The 25,491-nt window shown below is 32.5% G+C and overlaps 2 protein-coding genes across 3 annotated transcripts in view; one reads left to right on the forward strand and one right to left on the reverse strand.

The window, feature by feature from the left end:
• The window catches only part of LOC143229391 (uncharacterized), a 67,564-nt gene extending 59,143 nt beyond the window's left edge, over nt 1-8,421 (forward strand). For both annotated transcript variants that reach the window (XM_076461657.1, XM_076461658.1), the window contains exons 2-4: nt 393-593; nt 3,137-3,466; nt 8,058-8,421. In XM_076461657.1, coding sequence (XP_076317772.1) covers nt 393-593; nt 3,137-3,466; nt 8,058-8,190 — 664 coding nt within the window. In that variant the 3' untranslated portion in view covers nt 8,191-8,421. The remainder of the gene's footprint in view (nt 1-392; nt 594-3,136; nt 3,467-8,057) is intronic.
• Nucleotides 8,422-12,583: 4,162 nt separating this feature from the next.
• LOC143229392 (uncharacterized) overlaps nt 12,584-25,491 on the reverse strand; it is a 52,662-nt gene continuing 39,754 nt past the window's right edge. Inside the window, exons 2-5 of the mRNA XM_076461659.1 lie at nt 24,596-24,819; nt 23,017-23,286; nt 19,373-19,531; nt 12,584-13,624 (exon numbers count right to left, since the gene is read on the reverse strand). Coding sequence (XP_076317774.1) covers nt 13,441-13,624; nt 19,373-19,531; nt 23,017-23,286; nt 24,596-24,819 — 837 coding nt within the window. The 3' untranslated portion in view covers nt 12,584-13,440. The remainder of the gene's footprint in view (nt 13,625-19,372; nt 19,532-23,016; nt 23,287-24,595; nt 24,820-25,491) is intronic.

Below are 25,491 nucleotides of genomic sequence, written 5' to 3' on the forward strand. Positions count from 1 at the left end.
CTTTGGTGTCAGGTCAGCTTCAATTTTCAAGTATCGGTTACTTGAAACTTTTAACAAGTAGAATCGGGATATTATTTCTCTAAATGCAAAACATCGAGTTATTTACTTTACACTACCTCAAAACACACCCGAAGGACCAACAGCATACCATTGACCCTGTTTAAGGTTTTACACTATTATTTTACACCATCTTGAAACACACCAGAGTACTAGAGATAACTACTTCCTGATAAATAAATTATTCAAGTTTAATCACTAGTCACGTAAGTATAGTTAAAATGTTTAATAATGTAAGAAGTAATGATAAATGGAAAGCTTACAAATTAATGTAGGTAAGGGATTGCATTAATAACAAAATGTAACGTTAATATTTGATTTTGTTTGGTTTCTAGCAATAAATTGAATAAAAAGAAAATGATTGTCTGCCACGCACGACTAGAGACCATTTTTGTGGTCTGCAGTTTCTTCGCCCTCTCAGTTTGTGATCAGGAAGGTGATGAAGAGAATCCGTTCGTTCCTGCTCCTCCCGGCCAGCGGCCAGCATGTGCGAAACCTGGAGCAACATACTGTGAGCACGTGGATAACTATCCAATGTAAGATAACACTATATAATCTATATTCTGAACATAATCTATGTTTGGTTGATCAGTATAATGAAATACCAGTTCATATTGGGCATGACGTTATAAAATTGTTTTTTTTTTAATTTTAAAAATAAGTGTTTTTTTTCTTGTTAAATAAAGTTGCTATACGAATAACCAAAAATCAAAATATTTTAAACCAGTACATAAAAAGTGTCTTTTTTTTTCTTCAGAATTTCGGAATTATAACGTAAGATCAGCTGTTTAACTTGAAATAATTGTTTACTTACTGGGTAGAGCTGTTTGTAATATTATATAAACACGTATTCATTACTTCAGAAGCTTATTTTTCAGATAAATAAGAAGTTAATTGAACGATATTATCGGCTTGTTTGTTTGGAATTTCGCACAAAGCTACCTATGCAAGGTCTATCTAGGTTAGCCTTCCATATTTAATAGTGTTAGACTAGAGGGAAGGCAGCTAGTCATCACCACTCACTGCTAACTCTGGGGATACTCTTTTTTCAACGAATAATGGGATTAACTGTCACTTACAACGCTATCACGGCTGAAACGGTGAGTACGCTTGGTGTACGGGCGAACCCTGAGTGCCCTGACCGCCTGGTCATGCCGGTAGTCTCTCATATATATTCGAGCATTGAGCATAAGAACTTGTCTGGAGTATAGAACGACAATTCCTATTTGATATTTTTAATTAAATATTCGCGTTCTTCCCTTAAGCAGTTATTAAAATTATATCAAAATTAGTTGTGGTGATATTCAATAACCAAAAATTTAGAGAAAAGCCAACAAAAATCGCTTGGTAGACGCAATTACACCAACTTACGTGTTAATAATCCTTTAAACTTATATTTCAGGAATTGAACACGAGAAAAATTAGACGTTTTTACTTTCTAAGAAAAATTATTAGTTCAGTCAGTATACATGGAAAACTGATTTTACAATGAAGAGTAAACTCAGAAAAACGTTTGTGACAAACAAAAGACAATCAAAGAGAGGGTTTGTTTGTTTTGAATTTTGCGCAAAGCCACACGAGCCGTCCTTAATTTAGCAGTGTAAGACTAGAGGGAAGACAGCTAGTCATCACCACTCACCGCCAACTCTTGGGCTACTCTTTTACCAACGAATACTGGGATTGACCGTCACATTATAACACACCCACCGCTAAAAGGGCGAGCATGTTTAGTGTGACGGGGATCCGAGCCCGCTACCCTCGGATTACGAATCGAGGGCCTTAACCACCTGGCCATGTTGGGCCAAAGACAGGTAGTACATAACCGTTTTTATATAGCGGAGTCTGGTCAATATTTCTTTGAGCTATTAGTCATTTTGTTTTGATGGACTAGTGTCTGCGATGCTATTAAACCAGTATTATAAAGAGTTTGTTGGAAAGAGATTCGAGTTTTCTTATAGATGTTTATTTTGAAGTATAACCACCTTAAGTCAAAGTGTCAAATTAATTTGTCCAAAATCTGCACTAATTTAAATTATATATTTTATATGTATTTATAGATAAAGTTATGATTTGAATAATAACATTTTAAAGAAAGAAGTTAATTTGTGTTCGAAAACTAAAATAGGGGGTAATTAGGCGTCAAAACTCATCTAAGGTAAGAAATGTTTTCAAGTAATTCTCATAGTTAAGAAGAGTTATAGAAATTCATAATATTTACATATAATGATTATGTTACAGTAATTAAAATGTAGTAACTGCAAAAGCTTGGTGTTTTGTGAGGCTGCCGACAAGTTCGTTCCTTATTTTAAATTTCGCGCAAAACAACTCGGGTGACTATCAGCGCAAGTTTTCTCTAATTTTGAAGTGATAAACTAAAGGGGAGACAAATAGTCAGCACTATTCACCGCCAACTTTTGAGTTACTCTTTCTATCAACGAAATCTGAGATTGAATGTCACATTAGAACGCTTCCACGGATAAAAAAACAAGCATGATTAGTGACAGAACTATTTATATTTAGTTCTTAAACTTGGTATGAGAGGGCGCTAAAGGCTCAACCTAATATATGTTAATATTATAGCTTTTAAGCAAACTATATTTATTGAACTTTAGTTGTCACTAAGAACTTTAATTTTTCACATGACTATTTGCAGTACTTGGTTTTAAAAACTCCCATTTTAGCTTTGAAAATACATATATTTTGTTAAATGATTGGAATGGCGAAATATGCTTCTCGCAGTGTCTTTGGCTTTCTCTCACTGCGAAGCCCCCTCTTGTCGCGGAAAATCAGCTTTTCTTGCTCTTGAAATAACATCGATTTTCGTATATTAATTTATATTCTGTGCAGATTTAACTGCAGAGAATAAATAAATTGTTTTTACTGGCAAAACAGAATAACATATCATAATCACATTGTAAATAGGTAATCAGTTTCTAACGCAAGTTTCATATTGCATTATTGTTTCGTTTTTGTTCATTCCACACTGTAATTTTCCAAACTTTTCCCAGTGTTTAATTCAACTGATTGACGGTTGTTATGTTTGAAATACTTGAACTTATGCTTGAGTTTTTAACAACAGAGATGCTGTTACATCTGCATTAAAAGGAATGCTGGGAGAAAACTTTAATGTGTCTTCAGTTTCTGTGGATGAGCGAGAGGGTCTTCAGGAACCTCCTGAAGGCCTACTTGGTGGACCTCCTCCAAGTAAAGACAGGCCGACAAGGTCCGTCGGCCTAGAAGCTGAGTTTAATGATAGCTTTGAAGACCAGGGATCTTCTTCGTGCTGTCAAGGGAACACAATTGTTCCAAAAGTTGCTCTCAACAAGAAGAAGCAATGGCGTTTCATTGCAACTCATATTCCAACAAAACAGGGCATTGTTCAACAAAAGGTGTCCATTATACCATGTCAGTAAGTGAAATAAATATTTTGCCTTTTTCAGTTTATTACACCTGAATATTAGACATCCTATAATGTAGTGAATAGATGGTTTATATAATTACGTTTAATAGTCAGTACCTAAACAACTGTTATGAGTAAAAAGGAAACATTTTTATGGGACGTTTCACGAACCGATTAGAGGCCCGTCACGACCCGGTGGGTTTAGGCGTTCGACTCGTAATTCGAGGATCGCGGGTTCGAATCACGCTCACCTCACCTTTTCACCTGTGGGGGCGTTATAATGCGACGGTCAGTCCCAATATTCGCTGGTAAAAGAGTAGCCCAAGAGTTGGCGGTGGGTGGTGATGACTAGCTACCTTCCCTCTAGTCTTACACTGCTGAATTAGGAACGGCTAGAGCAGATAGCCCTCGAGTAGCTTTGCGTGAAATTTAAAAACCAACCAAGCAAACAAACGAACCGATTATAATAAAAAGTTGAAGCTTTAGTTTTAACAGCAAAAAAACTATGGATGTACGTAGGAATATTTAATTAGAAGGTAAGTCAATTCAAAGTGTAAGAGTTTCAACCCAATACCTTAATATAGAATTGAGAGTAGGGCCAACCTTTGCTAACAATGTATTTACTGTGAGAAACGCCCTTAAAAGCAGACATGACATGAACATTTTAAAGATTTAGAACTATTAAATATTTATATATCAGCTGTTTCTTGTTTTCTATTGTGCTTTTAAGATGGAATATTAAATTTATTTATTATTATGCTTGTAGCAACCGTTAAAAGTTGCGTTAACATTTTGTGTTTCTGAAGATTTCACTATTTCATATTTGAAGTACATATTTGTTCGACAACAAATATTATCAACCAAGGTCTATTAATTTAAAATTACGAACGGCTAAGCGGGGATAATACTTTGTGTATATTTCCAAGGAAATTCTGGAAAAAAATATCTGACAATGTCAACTTTAAATTTATTATTATTTTTGTTTAAAGTTAAACACAAATTAACACAATGGACTATCTGTGCTTTGTCCATATTCTAGCGTTGTAAGTCCATAGATGTATCGCTGTGCCACTGTTAAGATCATTTTTAAAATTCATATAATTAAGAATGCTGCAAGAGAGTTAGATAATTCAGAGTCTTAATGGTATTGATAGTGTTAATGAGTCCAGTACAGTTGAAGCTGGGTAATATAAATTATTTGTTGTTTAAAAACGTGTGAAGACAAAAATAATAAACTTCATCATTGTTTCAGATTTTCGAGCAAAGATACATTACATTAAAACTATCTTCATTGGTAATTCTTAACTGATATACTAAAGGGAAGGCAGCTAATGAACAGTATCAACATCCAACTCTGACTGAATAATGGAATTTGACTGTCATTCTTACAGCACAGTTTGCGGGAATTGACTGCGAACTCTGAATCATCAGAAACACAGAAGGGCATGTTAGCCACTTGGCCATGCACAGCTCAAAAGCGTTCCACGGACTAACAACGGTGATACATTTTCCTATGTTTTCGAAAGATGAGTAAAAATAGACACAATATAAATAAGAAAGAAGCATAGGCAATAGCGTAAGTACAACTGTTAAGATTGTCGGGCCCTTCGTGTTACCTTTTGGCTCGGCCCCCTTTTGAAACTCTGAAATCGATAATGCACAACAAAGCACTATCGCTGGTCTATCAATTATTTATTTTAGTTATTTTGCACTAAATGTTATTAATAACGCACAGATAAACTTAAGGGTTATTATTCTGAGCAACAGTTTGTTAAACTTCTAGAAAAGTCATACGTTTATATTTGTCCGTATTACTTCATTATACAAAATGTGTCGAACATTGTTTTGGCCATTTGGTTGAAACAATGTTTAGTAACAATTCCTTGGTTTTATACACTTGATATGTTTTAACACCCTTGTAATTTTTATGTCGGCATGTAAAGCTAATTGTTGACATCCTAGACTAAGTTGAGCTTAGATCTTCGTTTATAATGTTTTTATTCTTATTAATCTAAATACTTTACAAAGAAGCAAATAGTAACATTTAATCTAGCGCCTTAGTCGTGATGAAAGAAAAATAATAAGAAATAACTCTATACCATTCTGATGTTTAGAAGCCTTAGTGAAAGAATAACCATACGTTATGTTAAAATCGTGAAGGGAAGTTTCTTATAGCAATTCGAAAATAATAGCTAGAAAAGTACTACAAAATTCCGTATTCGTTGGCTAAAGATTCTTGTCACTTTTTCATGTTTTTAGTGATATTTTCGAGTACAGCTCAGACCTATGAGACAAAAATACGCATGTGCTAGCTACTAGTGTAACTTGCGTAATATTAGATGAACATTGTGCACTCGCGGTTACGATATAAAAAAACAATACAAATAACAATTTTTCGTGCCATTATAGGTTTTATTTGTTTGTTTGTTTTTAAACTTCGTGCAAGGATACACGAAGGCTGTCTGCGCTAGCCATCCCTAATTTAGCAGTGTAAGACTAGAGGGAAGGCAGTTAGTCATCACCAACCACCGCCAACTCTTGGGCTACTGTTTTACCAACGAACAGTGAGACTTAACGTAACATTATGACCTTTATAGGTTTTGTATTCAAGTGTTTAGAAACTCTATTTACACAATGTTACGAATGTAAGTGTTACCAAACACTGGTTGGAGTTGAGAGTGTGTAAACAAGCGGATGTTATTTGGCCAGTCTTCATGGAATTAGGGGTTTGCAGTACTCTAAATCCTTAGAAAGTTGTTGGAGTGAATGGGAAATAGGGCAGTCTTTCTAGGTTCAGTCATTATGGAGATTACAAAATCCTCTGTTTATAATGAAAATATATGCAAGGTCAAAAATATAAGTATTTGTTTGGTGTGGAGTTGAGATAGGAGTGTAAAATACAGGAATTCAATGAAAAGAAAAAGACCAGGAGATGCGAGAGAAAACGAATAAACGAGAGAGGCGAAAGAACAAAGTAATATGCTGCAAATAAGAATCAAACACCTATTTTTAAATATGTATGCTATTGATTACCTATTATAAAAAGCAGTTTGTTACGTTTAAATTGTTATGAGCCAATTACCGTTAGGAAGAAATACTGAAATTAAGTTGATGGACATTGGAAAGAAAGATGAAGTACGAGTTAGTACGATCTTAACACTCAACATCATTCAACTCTTAAAACTTTGGAGGTAATAATTAAAAACTGTTGTCATTATATCCAATTTAGCATGAAGCTTGTTTCTTGGGTCTCACAATTTAGTGTTTATGGTCAAAGATTTCGATCTTTGTACATAACGTTTGAAGCTTTATTTGATAACCCAGAGGACCGCGCATTTCAATGAGTTGTAAATGTTGTGTACAAAAATCGTATAATGTATATATGCCTTTAAAACTGCTTCGTCATCGGTATGGCACCTGTACCTGCAGTGTAACATCTTGCCATTGTGTAATAAAGGTTAACTTTAGAATTTTGACAAAAGAAGTAACTTTACAGTGTGAAAAAAACTAAGTAGCTGGTAGAGGTAGTGCTAAAATACTGCCAATCAAGAAATATCAGTTATAGAGAAAAATAAAATAATTGTAGAAAAATATTGAGTTGGAGGTGGTTACAAGAAAAAGTGAAGGAAGTAATACGAAAATGGTTCGTGTTGCCATTTATTTATATTTTGGTTTCCTACAACTTTCAACATTGTAAAATAAACTCCCTGTTAGCATTAGCCTCCTACACGTTATTTGATTTAAATAATGTAACTTAGTGCAGTTAGAGAACTAAAGGCTGATGCCAATTTTTTTTTAATTAAATAAATTTTGAGGTAAAATTGTATATAATTTGTGTTGGGTCATGTGGTTTGAAGCAACGGAGAATAGGTGGTTGATAATACAGGTTAAAAGCAAAACGAAATTTTACTGTTTTATATACAAACGATGATAAAATGTCAAAAATGAATAAAAAGTGAGCATTGCTTTAGTTTCTACACACAAAGAGCCACCATTCATATAATATCACATTATCATTTGATTTATTCGCTCTTTGAAGTTTAATTTACTGGTTTATCTTAAAGGACGGTAACTTGTATGTTTCTAAGTCACTAAAGCTGTTTGCTTATTTGGGAAAATGGCAAGTTTTATCCTGAATAAAATGAAGACTTCTGATTAGATTAATATAATACTCACTTCAAAAAAATATCTAGTGTTAGTGGTTGAAACTGCTAAAGGACAATTATATTATCTGTCGACAAAAAAATCATAACAGGAATTAGTGAAGCTCTTATTAGCAAAAGCTAGAATAATACTAAAAAGGTCACTGCATTACAAAGCATCAGAGAAAATGATATTGTTCTTTTCGAAGTTTCAAAAGTATGTTTTTTTTTTTAGTAAGATTAAATATTTGTAGATTGAAAGTTGTAGTGAATATTAAATACTTTTCACTTCTAAATAGGACGATATCCAATCCATTTTCGCTGTTCAACTGTCACATTGTTGTTTGTTATAATAATGTAGCCATGTTTAAAACAGCATAAAATTTCTAATCACGGAGTACTTAGTATATCAGTATTTTTAATAGCTTTTAATTTACTCTCTCTTTTTTGTGTTTTAGAAGGGAATGCCGCGAATGTCCAAAAAGGTTTGTATTTCGGTCCTTGATAAGCCTGGATCCGATGGGAAGATTCGTGTTGGACAAGTTTCTGATTCCTTTCTGCTGCTCGTGCTTTTCATGGAGTTCCTCATAAATCTTTTCTCAACTTTGACTAACTTTCGAAGAAATCAGTTTTTCAGTTTTGTTTTGTATATTTGTTCATCTTGTCCAAGAACTAACTCCATCTTCAGGACAGGCAGTACCACCAATACTACAGGGAATAACATTTATGTACAACCTATTTTGCCATAAAATCAAATGATTTTATATAAACCATTTTGTTTTAAGAAATGTTTTTATTATAAATAAAAACATCTTAAAAGTATTGTCTCGAGAAATTATGAAAAAAAAACACAATTTCTCATTAACATCTTGCATGTATGAGAATCAAAACACACAAACAATAAATCGACCTTTACGCTTTATTAAAAAGTTAGTTTTAGAAGGTTTGTAATCAAAAGGTTTCGGGCTTTAACAATCTGTTTCATAAACAGCGAATCCCACTTTTCCAAACATTGTGTATAAATAGTTTTTATTATGTTATCATTATTACTTATTTTGATATAAGAAACCGAAATGATACCTTCATCGCATACTAATAATTCATCACTTCATTCTTAAATAAGAATTTCCATTAGAAATGTTTCAATAATTGTTCAGAAAACGCGTTCCGTAATCTAAGTTTCTGAGGTTATCACTCTATGATTTAATATTTCGAATAGAACATGTAGAATGGTGTAATTGTACGGCCAAAGTAAATATTATTTAATAACAGACAACAGGATAAACAAGACAACACTGTGATCTTGTAGATACTAAAGTTAAAGTAGTAGCTAAAATTAGTACAGCTTTCTAAGTGGTATTTCTGGTAGCTGAAGGCCTAATATGAACTAGCACCGACACAGTAATGCTCTCTTGACAGATGAGATACATAGAGGAGATTGACCTGATTTCTGTACTTATAACGGTCAGCGACTTCTAATGTACATATGTAAAATATGGTCCCTACACAAAAGAAACATCTGTGCACGGGTTCATGGAAGAGAATAACTAATGCACGTGCCTGTGAATACATTAATCTAAATAAAACTGAATAAAATAAGAGTCAAAGCGACTTTTGTTAGACAAGAAGGAACTGAAGCCGTTTATTACTTGAAAGAATTATGAATAAACACTTGTTAAGTGGCTCGGTGAATTAACTTATTTAAAAAATAGACATTTTAAAGAGACAAGTAAAAAAATTATTTCCCATGATGCTTCTGTAAGAATGAATACATAACCAACTATTAACTTTGCCAGTAATAACTTTTACCTCACCAAACCATTTGCAATCCGTGTTATCAAATTAGTAAACCAAGGAAAAAAGAAGTACCGTGTAAGGCTCGTAATAATATTTTTACTCATGATGAGGTGTCTAACATTAAACATTCCGGGTAACACATTAAGTGCAAACAAAACATTCGCATTGTTTCAGTTTTAATTTGTTGTGGATGCCTCATTACAGGCCTTTTCGTCGAACTGCAAAATTTATTTTCAATGACAATAACTAATTGTTTGCATAAAATAATCAACTTTAAAAATTCAAAAATGTAACAGTAGAGGTTTTTCTTTTGTTACATATAACATATAAATATCTATCTGATATAAATACAGATATTACATAATATTTCATACATCACATAAAATATTTATTACCTATTAGTTTAATTTTTTCTTAAATTATAAATATGAAATATAATATTATTTACCTCTGAGGTTAATTTTATTTCCAATCTATAAATGACTGATGTAATTCAAGGTGAGGTACCCAACCTTTTGTCCGAGTTATGAACTTAAAAAAATATGAGGTAAGATGTAATGATAAATAATACAAAACGTTTTGTATAACCTTTAGGAACTCAATATGTATATAGTTAAAACACGTTATACACTGTGTAATTATCAGTGTACTTTGTAGGAAGAGGTAGCTACCAAAGGGTAGCTATAGGGGTACTTTCTGTTACCCGCTTCTTCGTCCAGCTCTTAATGTCCTTCCACAGTGTTTCACGTGATTAATTAATTGATGGTCATTGGACGCAGAAGTTTCTTATGGGCCAAAGTTAAAAGATCAAGGGTAAAAGTAAGAAGTGGGTATAACTCAAAAAACGGTTTTTCATAACATTCGTATAGTGATTGTTGGAGTGAAAACTTCTACCGAGTTTAGGTATTATTACAATAATGATGGCCATTTCTTTCACTGCATTCCTCCATGTTTGTGTGATCTTCCCCTACTTTGTGTATGTTGTGTTATAATGAGTTTTATTTTGTGTTAGAACGTGGCGCCATCAGTGAATGTACCTAGAGCTAAATTACGTTAAAGATAACAAGTTCTTAATAACAGCAATAACAAGGGTTGTTAACTTCCACTTATCATGCCTGTGTTACAAACTATCATCCCATAAAGTTGGGTTGAGATTGGCCCAGCGACTTAGGAATTATTATATAACAAACGGAGGGACAAATAGACAGGCAGATAAACAGGTTTTTGTGCTTTAAAAATAAAAAGTTGTTACATTTTGGCAATAGTTAGGTAAGTACAAACTTCTGAAATTCTCATTAAAAATACACACAGTAATGTCAGAAAATTATACTTTGCAAGACAAATCCTCGAAATTAAGAATTCCTGGCGAGTTACTTAATTACCTTATTTATATTGTCATATATTGTTATACAATCAGACACAAAAACGAATTGTGATTATTCTGAAATACAAAAAGTATCCTAGTAACAGAATACAGGAAAGGTCAGTGATTAATGGTAAAATTTCTATGCCATTTCTTATAGTACAATAGTTAATGTCCATATACTACTTTAACATCTCCGTGTTAGGTCAGAGGTCTCCATGGTAACTGTAAAGAATGTTAACTCAATCATCCCCGTGGTGACTGGAGAGATTCTAGCTCAGACGTCTTTGTGGTAATTCTAAAGACTGTCTAAGAAGTCTACGTGGTTACTGCAGATGTATTAGAAAAACATCTTTGTGATATTTTTGACAATGTTCAGGCATCATTGTGATAACTGTAGCGATGTTACTTTACACATATCACTCGTACTTGTAGAAACCATATTTCAGTCATTTCTTTATAATTGTAAATATATTGGTCCGGACAAACTTTATTATAGGTGTATAAATTTTGATTTAAACTATCAATTCTTTAGTATGGATGTACAGATTTTGTTTATTTGAACTTTCAATCGTCTCTCTCTGCGGATAGTGCTAAAAAAGAATAGCCCAAGATTTGGGATGGGTGGTGATGACTAGTTGGTTTCTCTCTAGTGATCTACATTTGGTACACTTATCATATTTCTAACTTGCAATTTTGCATAAATTATAATATTCTGGGATCTTTACATCGAAGTGTGGCAGATATAGTGCTACATCCGAGCTTTAATATGCAACCAGTCTTCAGTTCTATGAAACTGTTTTATGTGACTTGCTAATGTTCTTACGTTTGTAAGATAACCCTCAATGAGTAGATATTTTATTAAAGCTTTTGTTTCTGGTCAGATTTGGGTTAATATGAAAATGTAAAAGATATATTAAAAATTGATAAACCAACGTTTAAATTACTGTATAATTTTAAAGACTGTTTTAACTGAGTGTTTTTCTTATAAATATCTATAAACAAGTTTTATATTCTTATTTTTAAAAGCGTGGACAATTTAGAGCTTCAGCTTAACGTGAAGTTGTGAATATTTCGGTTAAAAGATTCAGTTTTATAGTGAGCTGCAAATAATCGGTTAAAGTTTTTAGTCTACCAAGAAAATGTTACAAACTATCATCCCACAAAGTTTGGTTGAGATTGGCCCAGCGACTTAAGAATGTAGACAATTCGATTGAAAATCATAGTTTAACGTAAAGTTAACAAGTTTGATTTCTTATATAGCTGTGAGCAATTCATACGGAACTTTTAATTTAATCAGAAGCTTTAATTAATCGGTGAGCAGATTTTAATTTAGTATGGAAATGTGGATAATTAAGTTATGAGTTATGATTAAATATAAATGTATGAAAGATTTAGTCAAATGTTATATTTTTGTTAACTCTAGCGCCAGATATTGATTAAAACCAGAAGCAGTTATTTTTTTATTTCAAAGTTATTTTGTTTTTGAAGTAGTTCTAAAAATTACAAAAACCAGTATTACATGAAGTTCCAGCTTTTAAGCTATATTAAAAGCTTTGGCTTATTTTACATAATAGAACAAAAGTTATATTTAAGAATTAATTTTGTTAGAAATAGAAAACAAAAGGTACACGAAATACCTGTCGTATTGTAATGACATAACTTAGTTATAAGATATTGTGATATCATGCACTTGGTGGGCCCACTTCAAGTACTATGTACCTTTCTCAAAATTAACAATCGCGACTGTTCGTGAGATTGCAACAAAAATAGTAATTCGTGATTTATTAAAAAACTCATAGACATTTAGCAGCACAGAAAATCTGTTTTTATAGATTTTATTCTTTGAGATATATTTACCTAAAACCTGACGAATTGTTTTTGAAAGACTTTAAACAAGTATATAACGTACAATTGTAAGGCAAAGAAAGGAAAACACTAATATTCAAGTGGCCACTTCCACAGCTTTAACACAGAACTATTTGTCAACATATTCCTTGTTTAGTAAAAACCAAGTGAGCTTATTAAGTTAATTCATAGACGTTTTTTAAAGAGCTTTTAAAGTACAGAATGCATACAAACATAGAAATTCTCTTCATAGTTCAGACCTTCTAATTCTTGATGAAAAGAAACCCACTTGAAGTAAAAATGTATTCTAAAGGCGGCTGGCATGGGTATTAACACTAATTAAAATAAAGTACAAAACAACGTTTCGACCTTCTTAGGTCATTTTCAGATTGACAAAAAGAGTTTGCAACTGACAGTTGTTCTGTACTTTGATTAAAGTTTTAATACCCATACCAGCTCTTTTTAGAATACATTTTTAAACCTTTTAATTCTCCGATGCAACAATGCTAACTTATCTACACATAACATCACTTCGCTGGGTCGCTGTTTCATTTTATTCAGGAGATGAGTTAGTTTACATGAAGTTGATTTTACAGTCAGTGGGAGGAAGTCACTTGTAAAATAACTTATCAGTTCGTTCACATAACTGTACAGTATCCCACGGCTTCAGGAGCGGGACTGGGTCAGTCTTGACGCAGATGAGAAATACTGCAACGTTGTGACTAGTCCCTAATGGACCAAGGCTCGCAAAACTTGGACTTGTTTCCCAAGAGCTACGTCAGACTATTAGTATGGTGTTTAGAGCACAACTGAAATCACATATAGTGACGTCTCTACTTCTGCGTGATCAGGGATATCTGACACACACAGCATGAAGGGACAAAAACTTGATCCTGGCGTGTTCCCTGACCGTCCCCATCCAGTGTCATGAGTGACTTCTTGCTGTATTTCTGTCTGCACCTACTTATGTATCCAGGGGGAAGAGAAATCTGGCTAGCGCAGGCTTCTTCTGGGGAGCTGAAATATATAAATATTTTAGAAATAATTAGTTATGCAGTGGAATTTAAAACGCTCTGATTAAATTCTCAAATATATCTTATATTCTATGCTATTTTTCTTGTATTGTTGTTTCGTGTCTATTATTTCCAGTAAAAGTTTGGATGTTTGAAATTATTACCAAAGTATTGAAGGCTATACTTCTATGTTTGATGACTACCTGTAAAGTCTTTGTTTGATTAAAAATACTGAACTTTAACAGTGTGCTGAAGTCTTATTGAACCTGTTATATTCTATTTACAATAATAGTGTGTACACTTGAAATACGGTGTTAGCGTGTTCTATTCTAAAACTAGTAATTGTGTATATATCTTATACACTCTATGTAAGTGTAACACCTAAACGTATACGAATGTATTCTGATCAGCTAAACGCAAACATTATTGAGTGTTCTAGTATTGATACTTGAGTGTGAAGTTTAAACATAGCATGAACGTGTTTTCTTCTAATTATTCATAGTTATGTGTCCCTGAAACTTTGTACGAGCACATTCTATTCTATTAATGATATAAGTGTGTACAACTAAACATATGAAGGTGTTCTATACTATTATCAATAATTATGTGACTAGAATTTTAGAACCATAGCATATTTTTTGTTATTATACTTTTATCATTGACACGTATGACACTTTGCGAGCTTATTATATTGTTATTGATATTGTTGTATATAATTGGCACTCTGTGAACGTATATTGTATTATTGATATTGATATGTATAGCTTACAATTTAATTGTATTATATGCTTCTCTTCATATTGTTTATAAATGATACTTTTTGAGCGTATCCTTTTTTATTGCTGTTGTTGATTTGTTGGTTATGACTATTAATATTTGTAAGTATTATGGACATTTTGTGTCTGAACGTTCTCTTATTATTGATATTTGGGAGTATGACAGAAACTTTATTCTAGTGTTTAACGTCTACCATTAATACAAAATTTAATAAATATTATTTATAAGCAAACCATTTCTTATTTTTTCTTTTGTTTGTTTTAAGTTAAGCACAAAGCTACACGGTTATTTTAACCCGGTTATAACGTTCTAAGTCCGAAGACATTCCGTTGTGCCACTGTTGGGCTTTTATTATGCATTTGTAGACCTGTCTTCCCGGGTGTGTTCTATTTTACAGGGTTGAATATCTTATATTAATTATAAATCACGTGACAACTACAGTCGATATAATGTCGTGGTGGTGTGTCATGTACCTGAACTGCCCTTTAACAATTTTTAGCGTGGCATAGTGTGATGCTACCAAAAATGAATTGTTCTTGGGAAGTGTATTACAATTGCTTTACGTCGCAAAATATTAGTACATCAGATCTTTAACAAGGGAATATTCCTTGCATGTAATGGCGTTGGAGAGCAAAGAAATATGAATTAACCTGGGAAATCAGAACAATTTAGAAAGACACCTGCAACAAGTGCCTCAGCCGTGGTAATCAAAGTGCGACGTCTCGTGACAGGTTAGAATACAAGAACAGAAATGTCAATGGCAAAAGCTGTCCACGTGTCTCAGACAGCAATGTGCAACACAATCAAGGAAAATGTATGTTTGGTTTTGATTTACTGAAGAAACGTTTACAGTCATATTTCTCATTCAATTGTCGCAGACCTCAAACAGATGGAGTTGTTGTTGTTTGGAATTAAGCGCAAAGCCACACAATGGGCTATCTGTGCTCTGCCCACCACGGGTATCGAAACCTGGTTTTTAGTGGTGTAAATAGATGGAGAATGAAACAGGTATTCCTACTACTTCATATTGGTCAAGTCATCGGAGACAGTGATTATGGACTTCTGTGTAATTTGACTTTTGAAACAGGCGCTGAGAAACCGTCGTTCTTATTATATTAGTTCGTTTATGGAAACCATCACGATGGTGTAGTGTGCATCGGACATGACAGCCATAAACGGTGTGTTTTACAATGGAAAGTACGCTGCAGGGCTGTTGTCAAGATGTATGGTCGTAAAACAGAGCATGTCTCGAAGTGGTTACATGAAATTTAGCAACATGGTTATGCTATAAAATCATTTTTCTATAACGTACTCAAACCTAAGTAAAATTCAAGTATGGAATACACGCTAGGTAAGAAATTTCCTTACCATAGTTAGTTCTTAACTAAGTTTGTTGAGAACGTGTAATGAGAAAGCATATTTTATACTTATATCACTATATGATAAAGATAGTGCAAGAGTTGAATCTGCTATAGATATAAACAAAAAAACTATTTTGTAACCAATTATTGTTCTTTACCTGAAATATTTATGTTTTTCAGTCTATAAAATAAATACTCTATCATTGTTTCTTTATGTTTTAAAAATTATGATTGTTGTTTGCCTGTATAACAGTGGGTGTAGTTTTACTGTAATCCTAGAATGATTAACCAATGAGATCTAGGTTCCCTAGTCTTTTTAAAGTACATTATTCTAAACTACTTTTAGTATTGAATTTGGGTGTGGTCTTACTGTAATCCTAGAATGATTAACCAATGAGGTCTAGATTCCCTAGTCTTTTTAAAGCACATTATTCTAAACTACTTTTATATTGAATTACCCGTGTGTATCAGTGACTATGTAGGTCGCAATGTGTTCGATACCACAAATAATGTAAGTAGAAGTATTATCAACTATAAATGTTCCCGCTAATTACTGTTGAAGCTTTCTAAGTGTTTTACTAAGGAAATTAGCGAGTTACCTAGTGCTTGTTTGTTTTTTTTCACGCTGAGGAACGTAACCGACGAGAACATAAAATTACTCCGTATGATATAATATATGGATCCCCACAATCTCTTATTCACAAGCACATAATATGCTTATTTCAGCACAAAATGTCAGTAGAAAACTGAGAACAATTTATGGAAAAATTGTCTGCCTCAATGAAAACAAGGGGCCTGTCCGGACTCGGGGACCTATGGTCATACAACTACTTAAAAACAATACAGGAACATACATTAACCAAGTGATAAATATTAACAAATAGTATTCAACAATAACATATAAAATAGTATTCATATAGTATTCAACAATAACATATAAACTAGTATTCATATAGTATTCAACAATAACATATAAACTATAATACAAGAACATACATTAACCAAGTGATAAATATTAACAAATAGTATTCAACAGTAACATATAAACTAGTATTCATATAGTATTCAACAATAACATATAAACTATAATACAGGAACATACATTAACCAAGTGATAAATATTAACAAATAGTATTCAACAGTAACATATAAACTAGTATTCACAAAGTGACTGTTACAGTTATAAATAGTTTAAAACTGCATTCTAGAAGATGTGTTTATTATATTGCTTAATAATACTAGACACAATCCACTTTCACGTGTGGGTAAGTATACAACGATTGCTTTTAATAACAAACATTTTAATATAAAGAAAGAATGTTTATATTGCTATTTACTAAAATAACACTCACTCAAATACTTGTCAATGAAAGCAATAACAGAAAATATACCCGTAAATTGAGTATCTGTAGAAAACAAAAACATGTCACTTTATTTAAGTATTATTGTCACTCTTCATAAAAGTGACAATATCATAAATAATCGTAAGTAAAAAAGTAGCCCAATAGTTGACAGTGGGTGGTGATGGCCTTTTCTCTACTTTTACTCTGCTAAATTAGGGATGGCTAGCACAGATGGCCCTCGTGTAGCTTTGCAATTCAAAACAAACAAACAATCTTTTCTAGAGTGCAGTTTTAAACTGTTTGTAACAATAATAGTCACTTTGTGATTACTAGTTTCTATGTTATTGTTGAATACCCATTGTTAATCGAATAAATATTTATTATTTATTGGGTTCAGAACTCTTTATTATTGATAAGCAGCTGTATAACAATCAGTAGTTTGTTCTGTCCAAATTTCGCACTAAAAAAAAGAATCAAACACTCGACAATGGACTTATGGTTTGTAAGCGAAACGTGATTAATAGCTAAGCCTCGATGGAAAAAACCTCTGAAATGCAAATACAAATACTGTAGGATATTGCCTCAGTTTGTCTTTTTATTGTTATTCAAGTTCAACTAAGGTCCTGGCACTTGAACAATAGGTGTATGTCTAGTGTGTGTGTATATATGTATATAGATGCACACATAAGTAGTTGGGCGTTTGTTATTTCGTATTTAGAAATAACTGTATATATATCTCTCGCGTTTTTAGAGCAAGTTTTCTTTATTGACCGGTATTTCCGTAATTACCAGTTATTTGTTTGTTTCTTAATGATGAATATTTGTGTAATTTTTATTTATGAATGAAGGAATTGGTTCGTCATTGTTAAGTAGTTTTATACCTGTAATAAACTGGAAACAAATCCCAGTTTGTGTTATCTAGAGTAAGCTGCAATTGGCCATCTTCTATCACTTCATTGGGAGAATCAAATCATGATATTACACTTAAAAGCCCCAAAGATAACTGCTGAGTTTTCGATAGGCAAAATCTCGAAGAATAACAAAAAGTAATAATTTTAAACGTATTGTTCAGAAATAGTGCTCTCCAGTGACACAGCGGTATGTCTGCAGACTTACATTATTAGAAACCGGGTTTCGATACATGTGGTGGGCAGAGCACAGATAGCCTATTGTGTAGCTTTGTGTTTAATTCAAAACAACAACAAGGACAGTTATGTGAATGCCACTTGTATGTTTGCTATTTCGTAAATGTAGATTCTTTGTTTATTTTTAATAAATAGTTGTATGTTTACAGTTTTGTGAATATATATTTTTCTGCTATTAATAAATAAATTCTACATTTTTGGCTGTTTATGAATATTCATATAACTTGTTTTTTGTCACTAAATACATTTTTATTGCCTCTTATTATTGACTGTTTGACGTCTGTTAAATTTAGATGGGATGCTTCTCTTCAATAGATTATTTGCTCTGTAGAACTATTCACAGGGATAACCCGAAAACATGAAAAATAGACCTAATTTGTTGTTAACGATAATATGAATGCAGGAAATAAAGTTTGGTAAATAATTTTACTAAGATATGTATATTGTCAAATTACAGGTTTTGTTTGGTTTGAATTTAGCGCAAACCTAGAAGAGGGCTATCTGAGCTAGCCGTCCCAAATTTAGCACTGGAAAGCAGCTAGTCATTACCACCCATCGTCAACTCTTGGACTGCTCTTTTACCAACGAATAGTGGAATTAGCCGTCATATTATAAGGTCCCCACGGCTGAAAGGCTTCGATTCATTCTGAGAAAAATATTATATTGTTTTTTACTAAACTTTTTAACACTGAAGCCAAATTCTTAATTACAGTTTTAGTATTATTGAATGTACATGTATCCAATTTTCTTCTAACTAAATGAAACGTTACCGTATTAGTGACTAAACGATCATATTAAATATGACGAGTTGTAACGTATATTATTTTATTAAAAATCGACGTGCATATATCCATATTTCTATTTTAAAGCTATAATTTTTTTGTATCATTAGTTCGAATTGTGAATTAAGTTCAGCCCAGTGTCTTGTCGTTCTCTACATTCTGGAACTTGAGTTGTATATGACAGTATTTAAACAAACGTAACTGGAGTGATAACCCGCTACGAGTGCACAAGCATTATTCCTAGGTGACAATAGACCACAGTTTTAAGCGTTTGATATCTTTCGGGAAGTTTAGAAACTTATATTAAATCGGATATAGTCAAATACGTGTTGAGGTTATCTTACCTACAAACATCCACTCTTATCACTTGCTTGAATCGAGGGTCCCTGTCGGGTACATTGACTACAAACTTCCATTCTGACCTGTCCGTAAGACCAGCTTCAGGGAGAATGAACATAGTTCGGACAGCACAGACAGGTTCTTCGTTTTGTTGTCTTCGTCCTCTGGAAGGATAAAAGTGTGGAACTTGGATTGGAGTTTGACTTAAATATTTTCTCTTAGAGTAATTTTTGATTAAACGTCATTCTTTACTCTGGTGGATTCATAATGGAATAAAGGGCAAGTGTGATCTTGAAAACATTGACCTTTCACTGCAGCGGAAAAAAATACCTCATTAACATCAAACCCATGAAAAGAAGAAGTCGAATTTGACCGGACGTCAATTTTTCATACATTGCAGATGTTGCATGAAAAATAGTCTCTCTATAATCAATATTGTACAATCCGGACCTTTTGTAAAGAACTTGAAATAAAAGAAGAGACTATTAACAGCAAATTGTTGTGTATTCTTACGCCAAACCACAATAAACAGTTCAGTATCAATATCATACAAAACAACTGTAACCACTGAAGAGATCGAGGAAATTTTTAATGAATTTGATTTTATAAATATCTCAAGTTACATGAATAACGTTAGTTAAAGAAAGCTTGTTGATTTGGATTATTAAATAGTTCTATCGGAAAACAGTCAACTAATATACACAAATAAATTACAAACAATCGATTTAAGATATCTGTCAATTGTTGCCATAGACACAAGAAGGATAGGAAAGCCATTTTATTTGACAAATTTAAAGCTGTTGTTAAGCGCAAAGCTACACAATGGGCTATCTTCGCTGTGCCCGTCATGAATACCAAAATCTTGGTTTTAGTGGTTTGAGCCATCATATTTACCGTTAAGCCTCTGGGGTGAGGATAGTAATAGAAGACATGTCCTTAATAAACATTTAGAACGTAGAACAAATATATATTGTTTTGAACTTGCCCAATAAAACGTTTTCGTTGCGCTCATTTCTCCAAAGTTTAATGTTATAAAGATAGAAACGAACATGGATGTTCAAATTAACTTCTGTTCTTTCTTTATTTTATCTTTTCCAGATAGTGTCAAAACACTGCTCAAGATTTAATACATAACCTGTTGTTTCAAGTGCTGGAAGAATTTGTCAGTCCAGGCTAATCGCTTGTTATTATAACTTTAACAATTAACTTTTAAAAACTTGCATATTTACACATTTACTCAAAGTTAATATTAAACTCCCGCTTTCGGAAATAGTTATTTTGTGTGAGACCTTTACCTCGCCACTAACATAATTTCGGTGACAAGGTGTAAAAGTTATGTGAGATTGTTTAGAAGTAAGACAAAACAGTTATGTGAAATCATCTTGTGGTAAGATATAACAGTTATATGAGATTATTTATTGAAAATTGTTTTCTAACTTGTAGGCTATTTAGTATATATATATATATTTATAGCTTTACCTAGCAAGTCTGAAAATGAACTATTATTGACACATTGTACATTAATATATTATTCCATATAGTACAGAGACTGACAAGTGACTGCCACAAAAATTATAAAGTTTATTGTGTAGCAAAGGTCTGCAGAATAACAGCCACGGGTACTTCATACAGGAATGATATGTCTATAACTTACTTAAAGGACTTACAAATGACTACCACAGACATATTAAATGAAACAGGGGACTGCGACTCTCATACAAAACTGAAACATAGCTACCTCAGACATATCCTATAGGATTGATAGGACTGTAACGTTATACAAGAACTGAAAAAAATGGCTGTCGGACATGTCATATGGGGCTGACAGGAGTAATAGGACTGCATTTTTCATACTAGGTTTTAGAATGACTGCCACAAAAAATATCACGGAGAAGACTGCAACTTTGACAAATAACTGACACAGACATATTATACTGGAATGAAAGCACTACAGCTTTTATATACGAACTGAGAAATAACTGTCAATCGGCGTATCACGTAAAACTGTTATGATTGCAATCTTTATAAAGGACTGACAAATAACTGGCACAGACATACCATGTAGGACTGATGAGGTGGTAACCTTTATACAAGAACTGATAAATAACCATGACAGATGTATCATACATGAAGAATAATACTGCAACTTGTGTATAGAAAAAGACGAATAACTGCAACAACCATGATGTAACACTTATGTGGACTGCAACATTTATTCAAGGACTGAGCATAAACTACAATAGATAAATCACATGAGACTAGCAGTACTATTATTTTCATACAGAGAATAAAAAAATTAACTGCTTCTCAAGTATCATAAATGACTGCTAAAAGTCGTAGGACTGGAATTTCATACAGTAATTGATAAATAACCGTGACAAAAATATCATATCGGCATGATAAAACTGCAAATGTTATGTAAGGACTGACGAATAACTGCTGCAGACGTATTTCATAGGACTGTAACTGTTATATAAGGACAGAACATGAACTGCCACAGACATATATATATATATACAAGAGTAATAGGACTATAGGTTTTATACAGTGACTAAAATATAATTGCTTCTAAAATATCGCAATCGATTGAAAGAAAATTACTGCCAACAAAAATCGTATAGAACTAATACGACCACACCTTTCATATAATTATTGAAAAACAATTGCCTCAAACATATCATCTAGGATTGACAGGGCAACTTTTAAACATGGATGACGTGCCATATAGGACTGAATTTTTATGGAAGAATCGATAAATAATGTCAACACAATTATCATATGAGACTGACAGGACTGCAACTACTGTACAACAAACGAAAAATAGAAAAATAACTAACACAGTCATATAATATAGGGCTGAAACTTTTACAGAAGTACTGACAGATATCCACAAGAGAGAAACAAATATATCGCAAAAAGTTAAGAGGGGCATCTTTTATATAAGAACTGGGAAATGCCAGAGATGTATCATATAGGTCTGATAGGACTGCAACTTTTACAGAAAGGCTGACAAATAACTGTTTCAGACATATGACATAGGACTTACAAGACTACAACTTTTATATAAGGATTGAAAATGACTGACTCCTACAGATATTTCATATGGAACTGATAAAACTACAATCTTCATACAAGGATTGGGAAATAAATATCACAGACTTCTAGTACATGATTGATAGGACTGCAGTTTTTATTCAAGTAATAACAAATTACTGCCATGGTATTATCATATGGGACTAATTTGGCTGCTACTTTTATAGAAGGGCAGACAAATAGCCTCCAGACATATTAAATCGGATTGATATGGCTGTAACATTTAAAAAAATACTGACAAACAGCTGCTTTCAGACATACCCTTACAGGAGAGATCGTACTGCAAATTATGTATAAGGACAGACAGCTAACTGTCTGAGTTATCAAACTGGACTCTTGAGTTTAAAAGTTTGCATTAGAATTAGTAACTTACTACAAAAGACATACCATATAGAATTGTATCTGTTATACAAGAACTGAAAACAAGTGCAACTGATACAGCACAAAAAACTACGACGTTTTAATAAAGACAGTGAATAATGCATTCTACTTCAGCTGACGTTATTCTACAGATTACATGGATTCTTAGTTTGAATGTGTAAGTCGGTATCGTTACCTGTGTCGGTAATATGGGTGAGATGGTGTGTAACTGTGGCCATACCCTTGGTTACGACCATGGTACCACGATCCGTGGTACCAGGGATGATGGGTTGGCTGGTGGTTCGTGTAACCGTTGTGGTGGTGGTGATGTTCTTCAGGACCTGGAGGTTGATTTGGGAGAAGGTTGGCATTTGGTTCGGCGTCTCCTTCGCGTTCATCTAAGAACACTGAAGTGAAGTTGAATCGTTTTGCTTTGGTGCCTGCTACCAGGTGGAAAATGTACTCACTAGAATTAAAACAAAAAAAAAAAACAGTAGGTTTATTCCGTTACTGAAGAAAAAAACTATTTTTTGGCTTATTTCTTCATTCATTTAACAAATTAATTTACTTTCTATGATGCACCTTCTTAAAAGTAAATATTATGTTTAATTTATTATACCGATACAATGTTACACCATTGTAATACTTCTTTTTAAAAATAGCCTTTTGACCAACAACTGATTTTACCCATTTTTTTATTATCCGTTGATGAGTTATTAGTAATTTATGACATACAAAGGTTAAATATGGGATTGGATTTCCAGCAGTAAACAGAGTGCAGATGGTCCATTGCGTAGAAAGTATTTTTCAAGAGTTGGCAGTTTTCAGGTGTAATTATTTGTTGTTGTTTTCTTCAAGAAAACAACATCAATACATACATTATTTTTCTAGCAAGTGCTACGTTAACTTATGCCACCAAAAGTGAAAATAAATAAGTCAGTTTTAAAACTAAATGGAATGACTAGAGTAAAGTACTCATATACTGACTGTACTGTTGGCCCATCTTAGTAAAACTGTTAGTACTTATGTTTTCAGATTTTTACTGGGTGTTTTGAAACAGTTTAAAATAAGCTATTAAATCGTAGATACAGAGTATGTACTGAACTATCAATTGGAAAGCTAAACAATGCAATGTGCTGTAGAGATTATAATCTCAGTTATCTTTGTATACTGTTTATATATATATATATATATATATATATATATATATATATATATATACATATACATATATAAGCACTGATTTTCTTAATTTGGTTATTATTTACAAAATGCTAATTGAATCAAAAAAGTAAATATTTAAATAAACGAAATGTTTAATGAACTCTTTGAAATATTCTGTCGAATGAAAAATAGTAAAGTATCATACTAAAACAAAAATATTGTGTTTAATTACACTCCAGTTGATGTTTATAAACCAAGCATGAAGCATCACAGAAATATATACCTATGATTTATTTTTATTTTATTTTGAGTCATATAAGAATAAATTTAACGTTAAGAAAATAGATTGGAAACATATACAATAAATAAGAGAGTGAGTAAAAACCTCAAGTTACAGGTCAATTGGTAAGTGGTTGGTAGTAAATAGTCATAACCAAACATTCAAGTTAATTTGTTTTTAAAAGATATCCATTGATTGATAGAATATGTTTTCATTCAAATTTGCCTCTCTCTATTTCTAATACTCAAGATGTCAAAGCTTGGAGTCAATAATTAAATATATATAAGCTTCTGTAATTTCTGCACAACCGTGGCAAGTCTTACATACTTACGCTGGATAATAAGGAACATTTTCACAGACTGTACGTCCTGTTTCAGGACAGTATTGTGGTTTGGGAAGGAAGATGTTCTTTGATTGAGGCGTTTTGGGGTAAGAATAATCTGAATAGTAATGGGATCCTCTTGTATATGGTTGCCAGGGTTCTCGATGGGATGGATGTGGTAGCACATCCTGGAAATGGCCGATAATTCCCACCAGAAACAGAGAAAGACGAAACTAAAATAAAGAGTTAAATAATATTAATTTGTAAATAAATAAAATTATTTATTTGATGTTAAGAATATCAGTACAGGCGGTTTATTCAATGAAACGATTTGGAATCAAGGTGAAGAAGATGCCAGTAAAATATAATTTTAATTATAGAGTGTCACGTGATGAAAAGAACGTGAAAGTGACTATAAGTTTAATGTCCTACATCCAGGGCTCTTTTTGTTATACGGAAGTCAGATTCTGCCAACTCTTAATTTTGTTTCTTAAAGAAACATATTTTACTTGAGAACTCTCAAGAATATTATTACTTACAAATATAAAACTTAACAACATTAGAGTCATATAAATATTTTATAATAAAAATCTAAGCAGTTCCATTAATGTAAAAGTTAAAACTTGTTTCAAATAACAAAGTACTTAAATAATTGCCACGGAAAACCAGGTTTCGATACTTGTGTTGGGCAGGGTATAGATAGCCTTTTGTGCGCTTAACTACAAACAAACAAAATTAATAAATAATTCTAATAAAATCATTTTATGTAATTTTAATGTATTATATTTGAAAAGAAATTGTCTTAATTACTAATTACTAGAACAATGAAAATAAACGTATTAGAATATAGAAAAAACACTAATTATAGTTGAAAACCACCGCCTAATATTGCCGATTTACAAATA

This window comes from Tachypleus tridentatus, chromosome 10 (genome assembly GCF_004210375.1).
Source record: "Tachypleus tridentatus isolate NWPU-2018 chromosome 10, ASM421037v1, whole genome shotgun sequence".
NCBI classification, from domain to species: domain Eukaryota; kingdom Metazoa; phylum Arthropoda; class Merostomata; order Xiphosura; family Limulidae; genus Tachypleus; species Tachypleus tridentatus.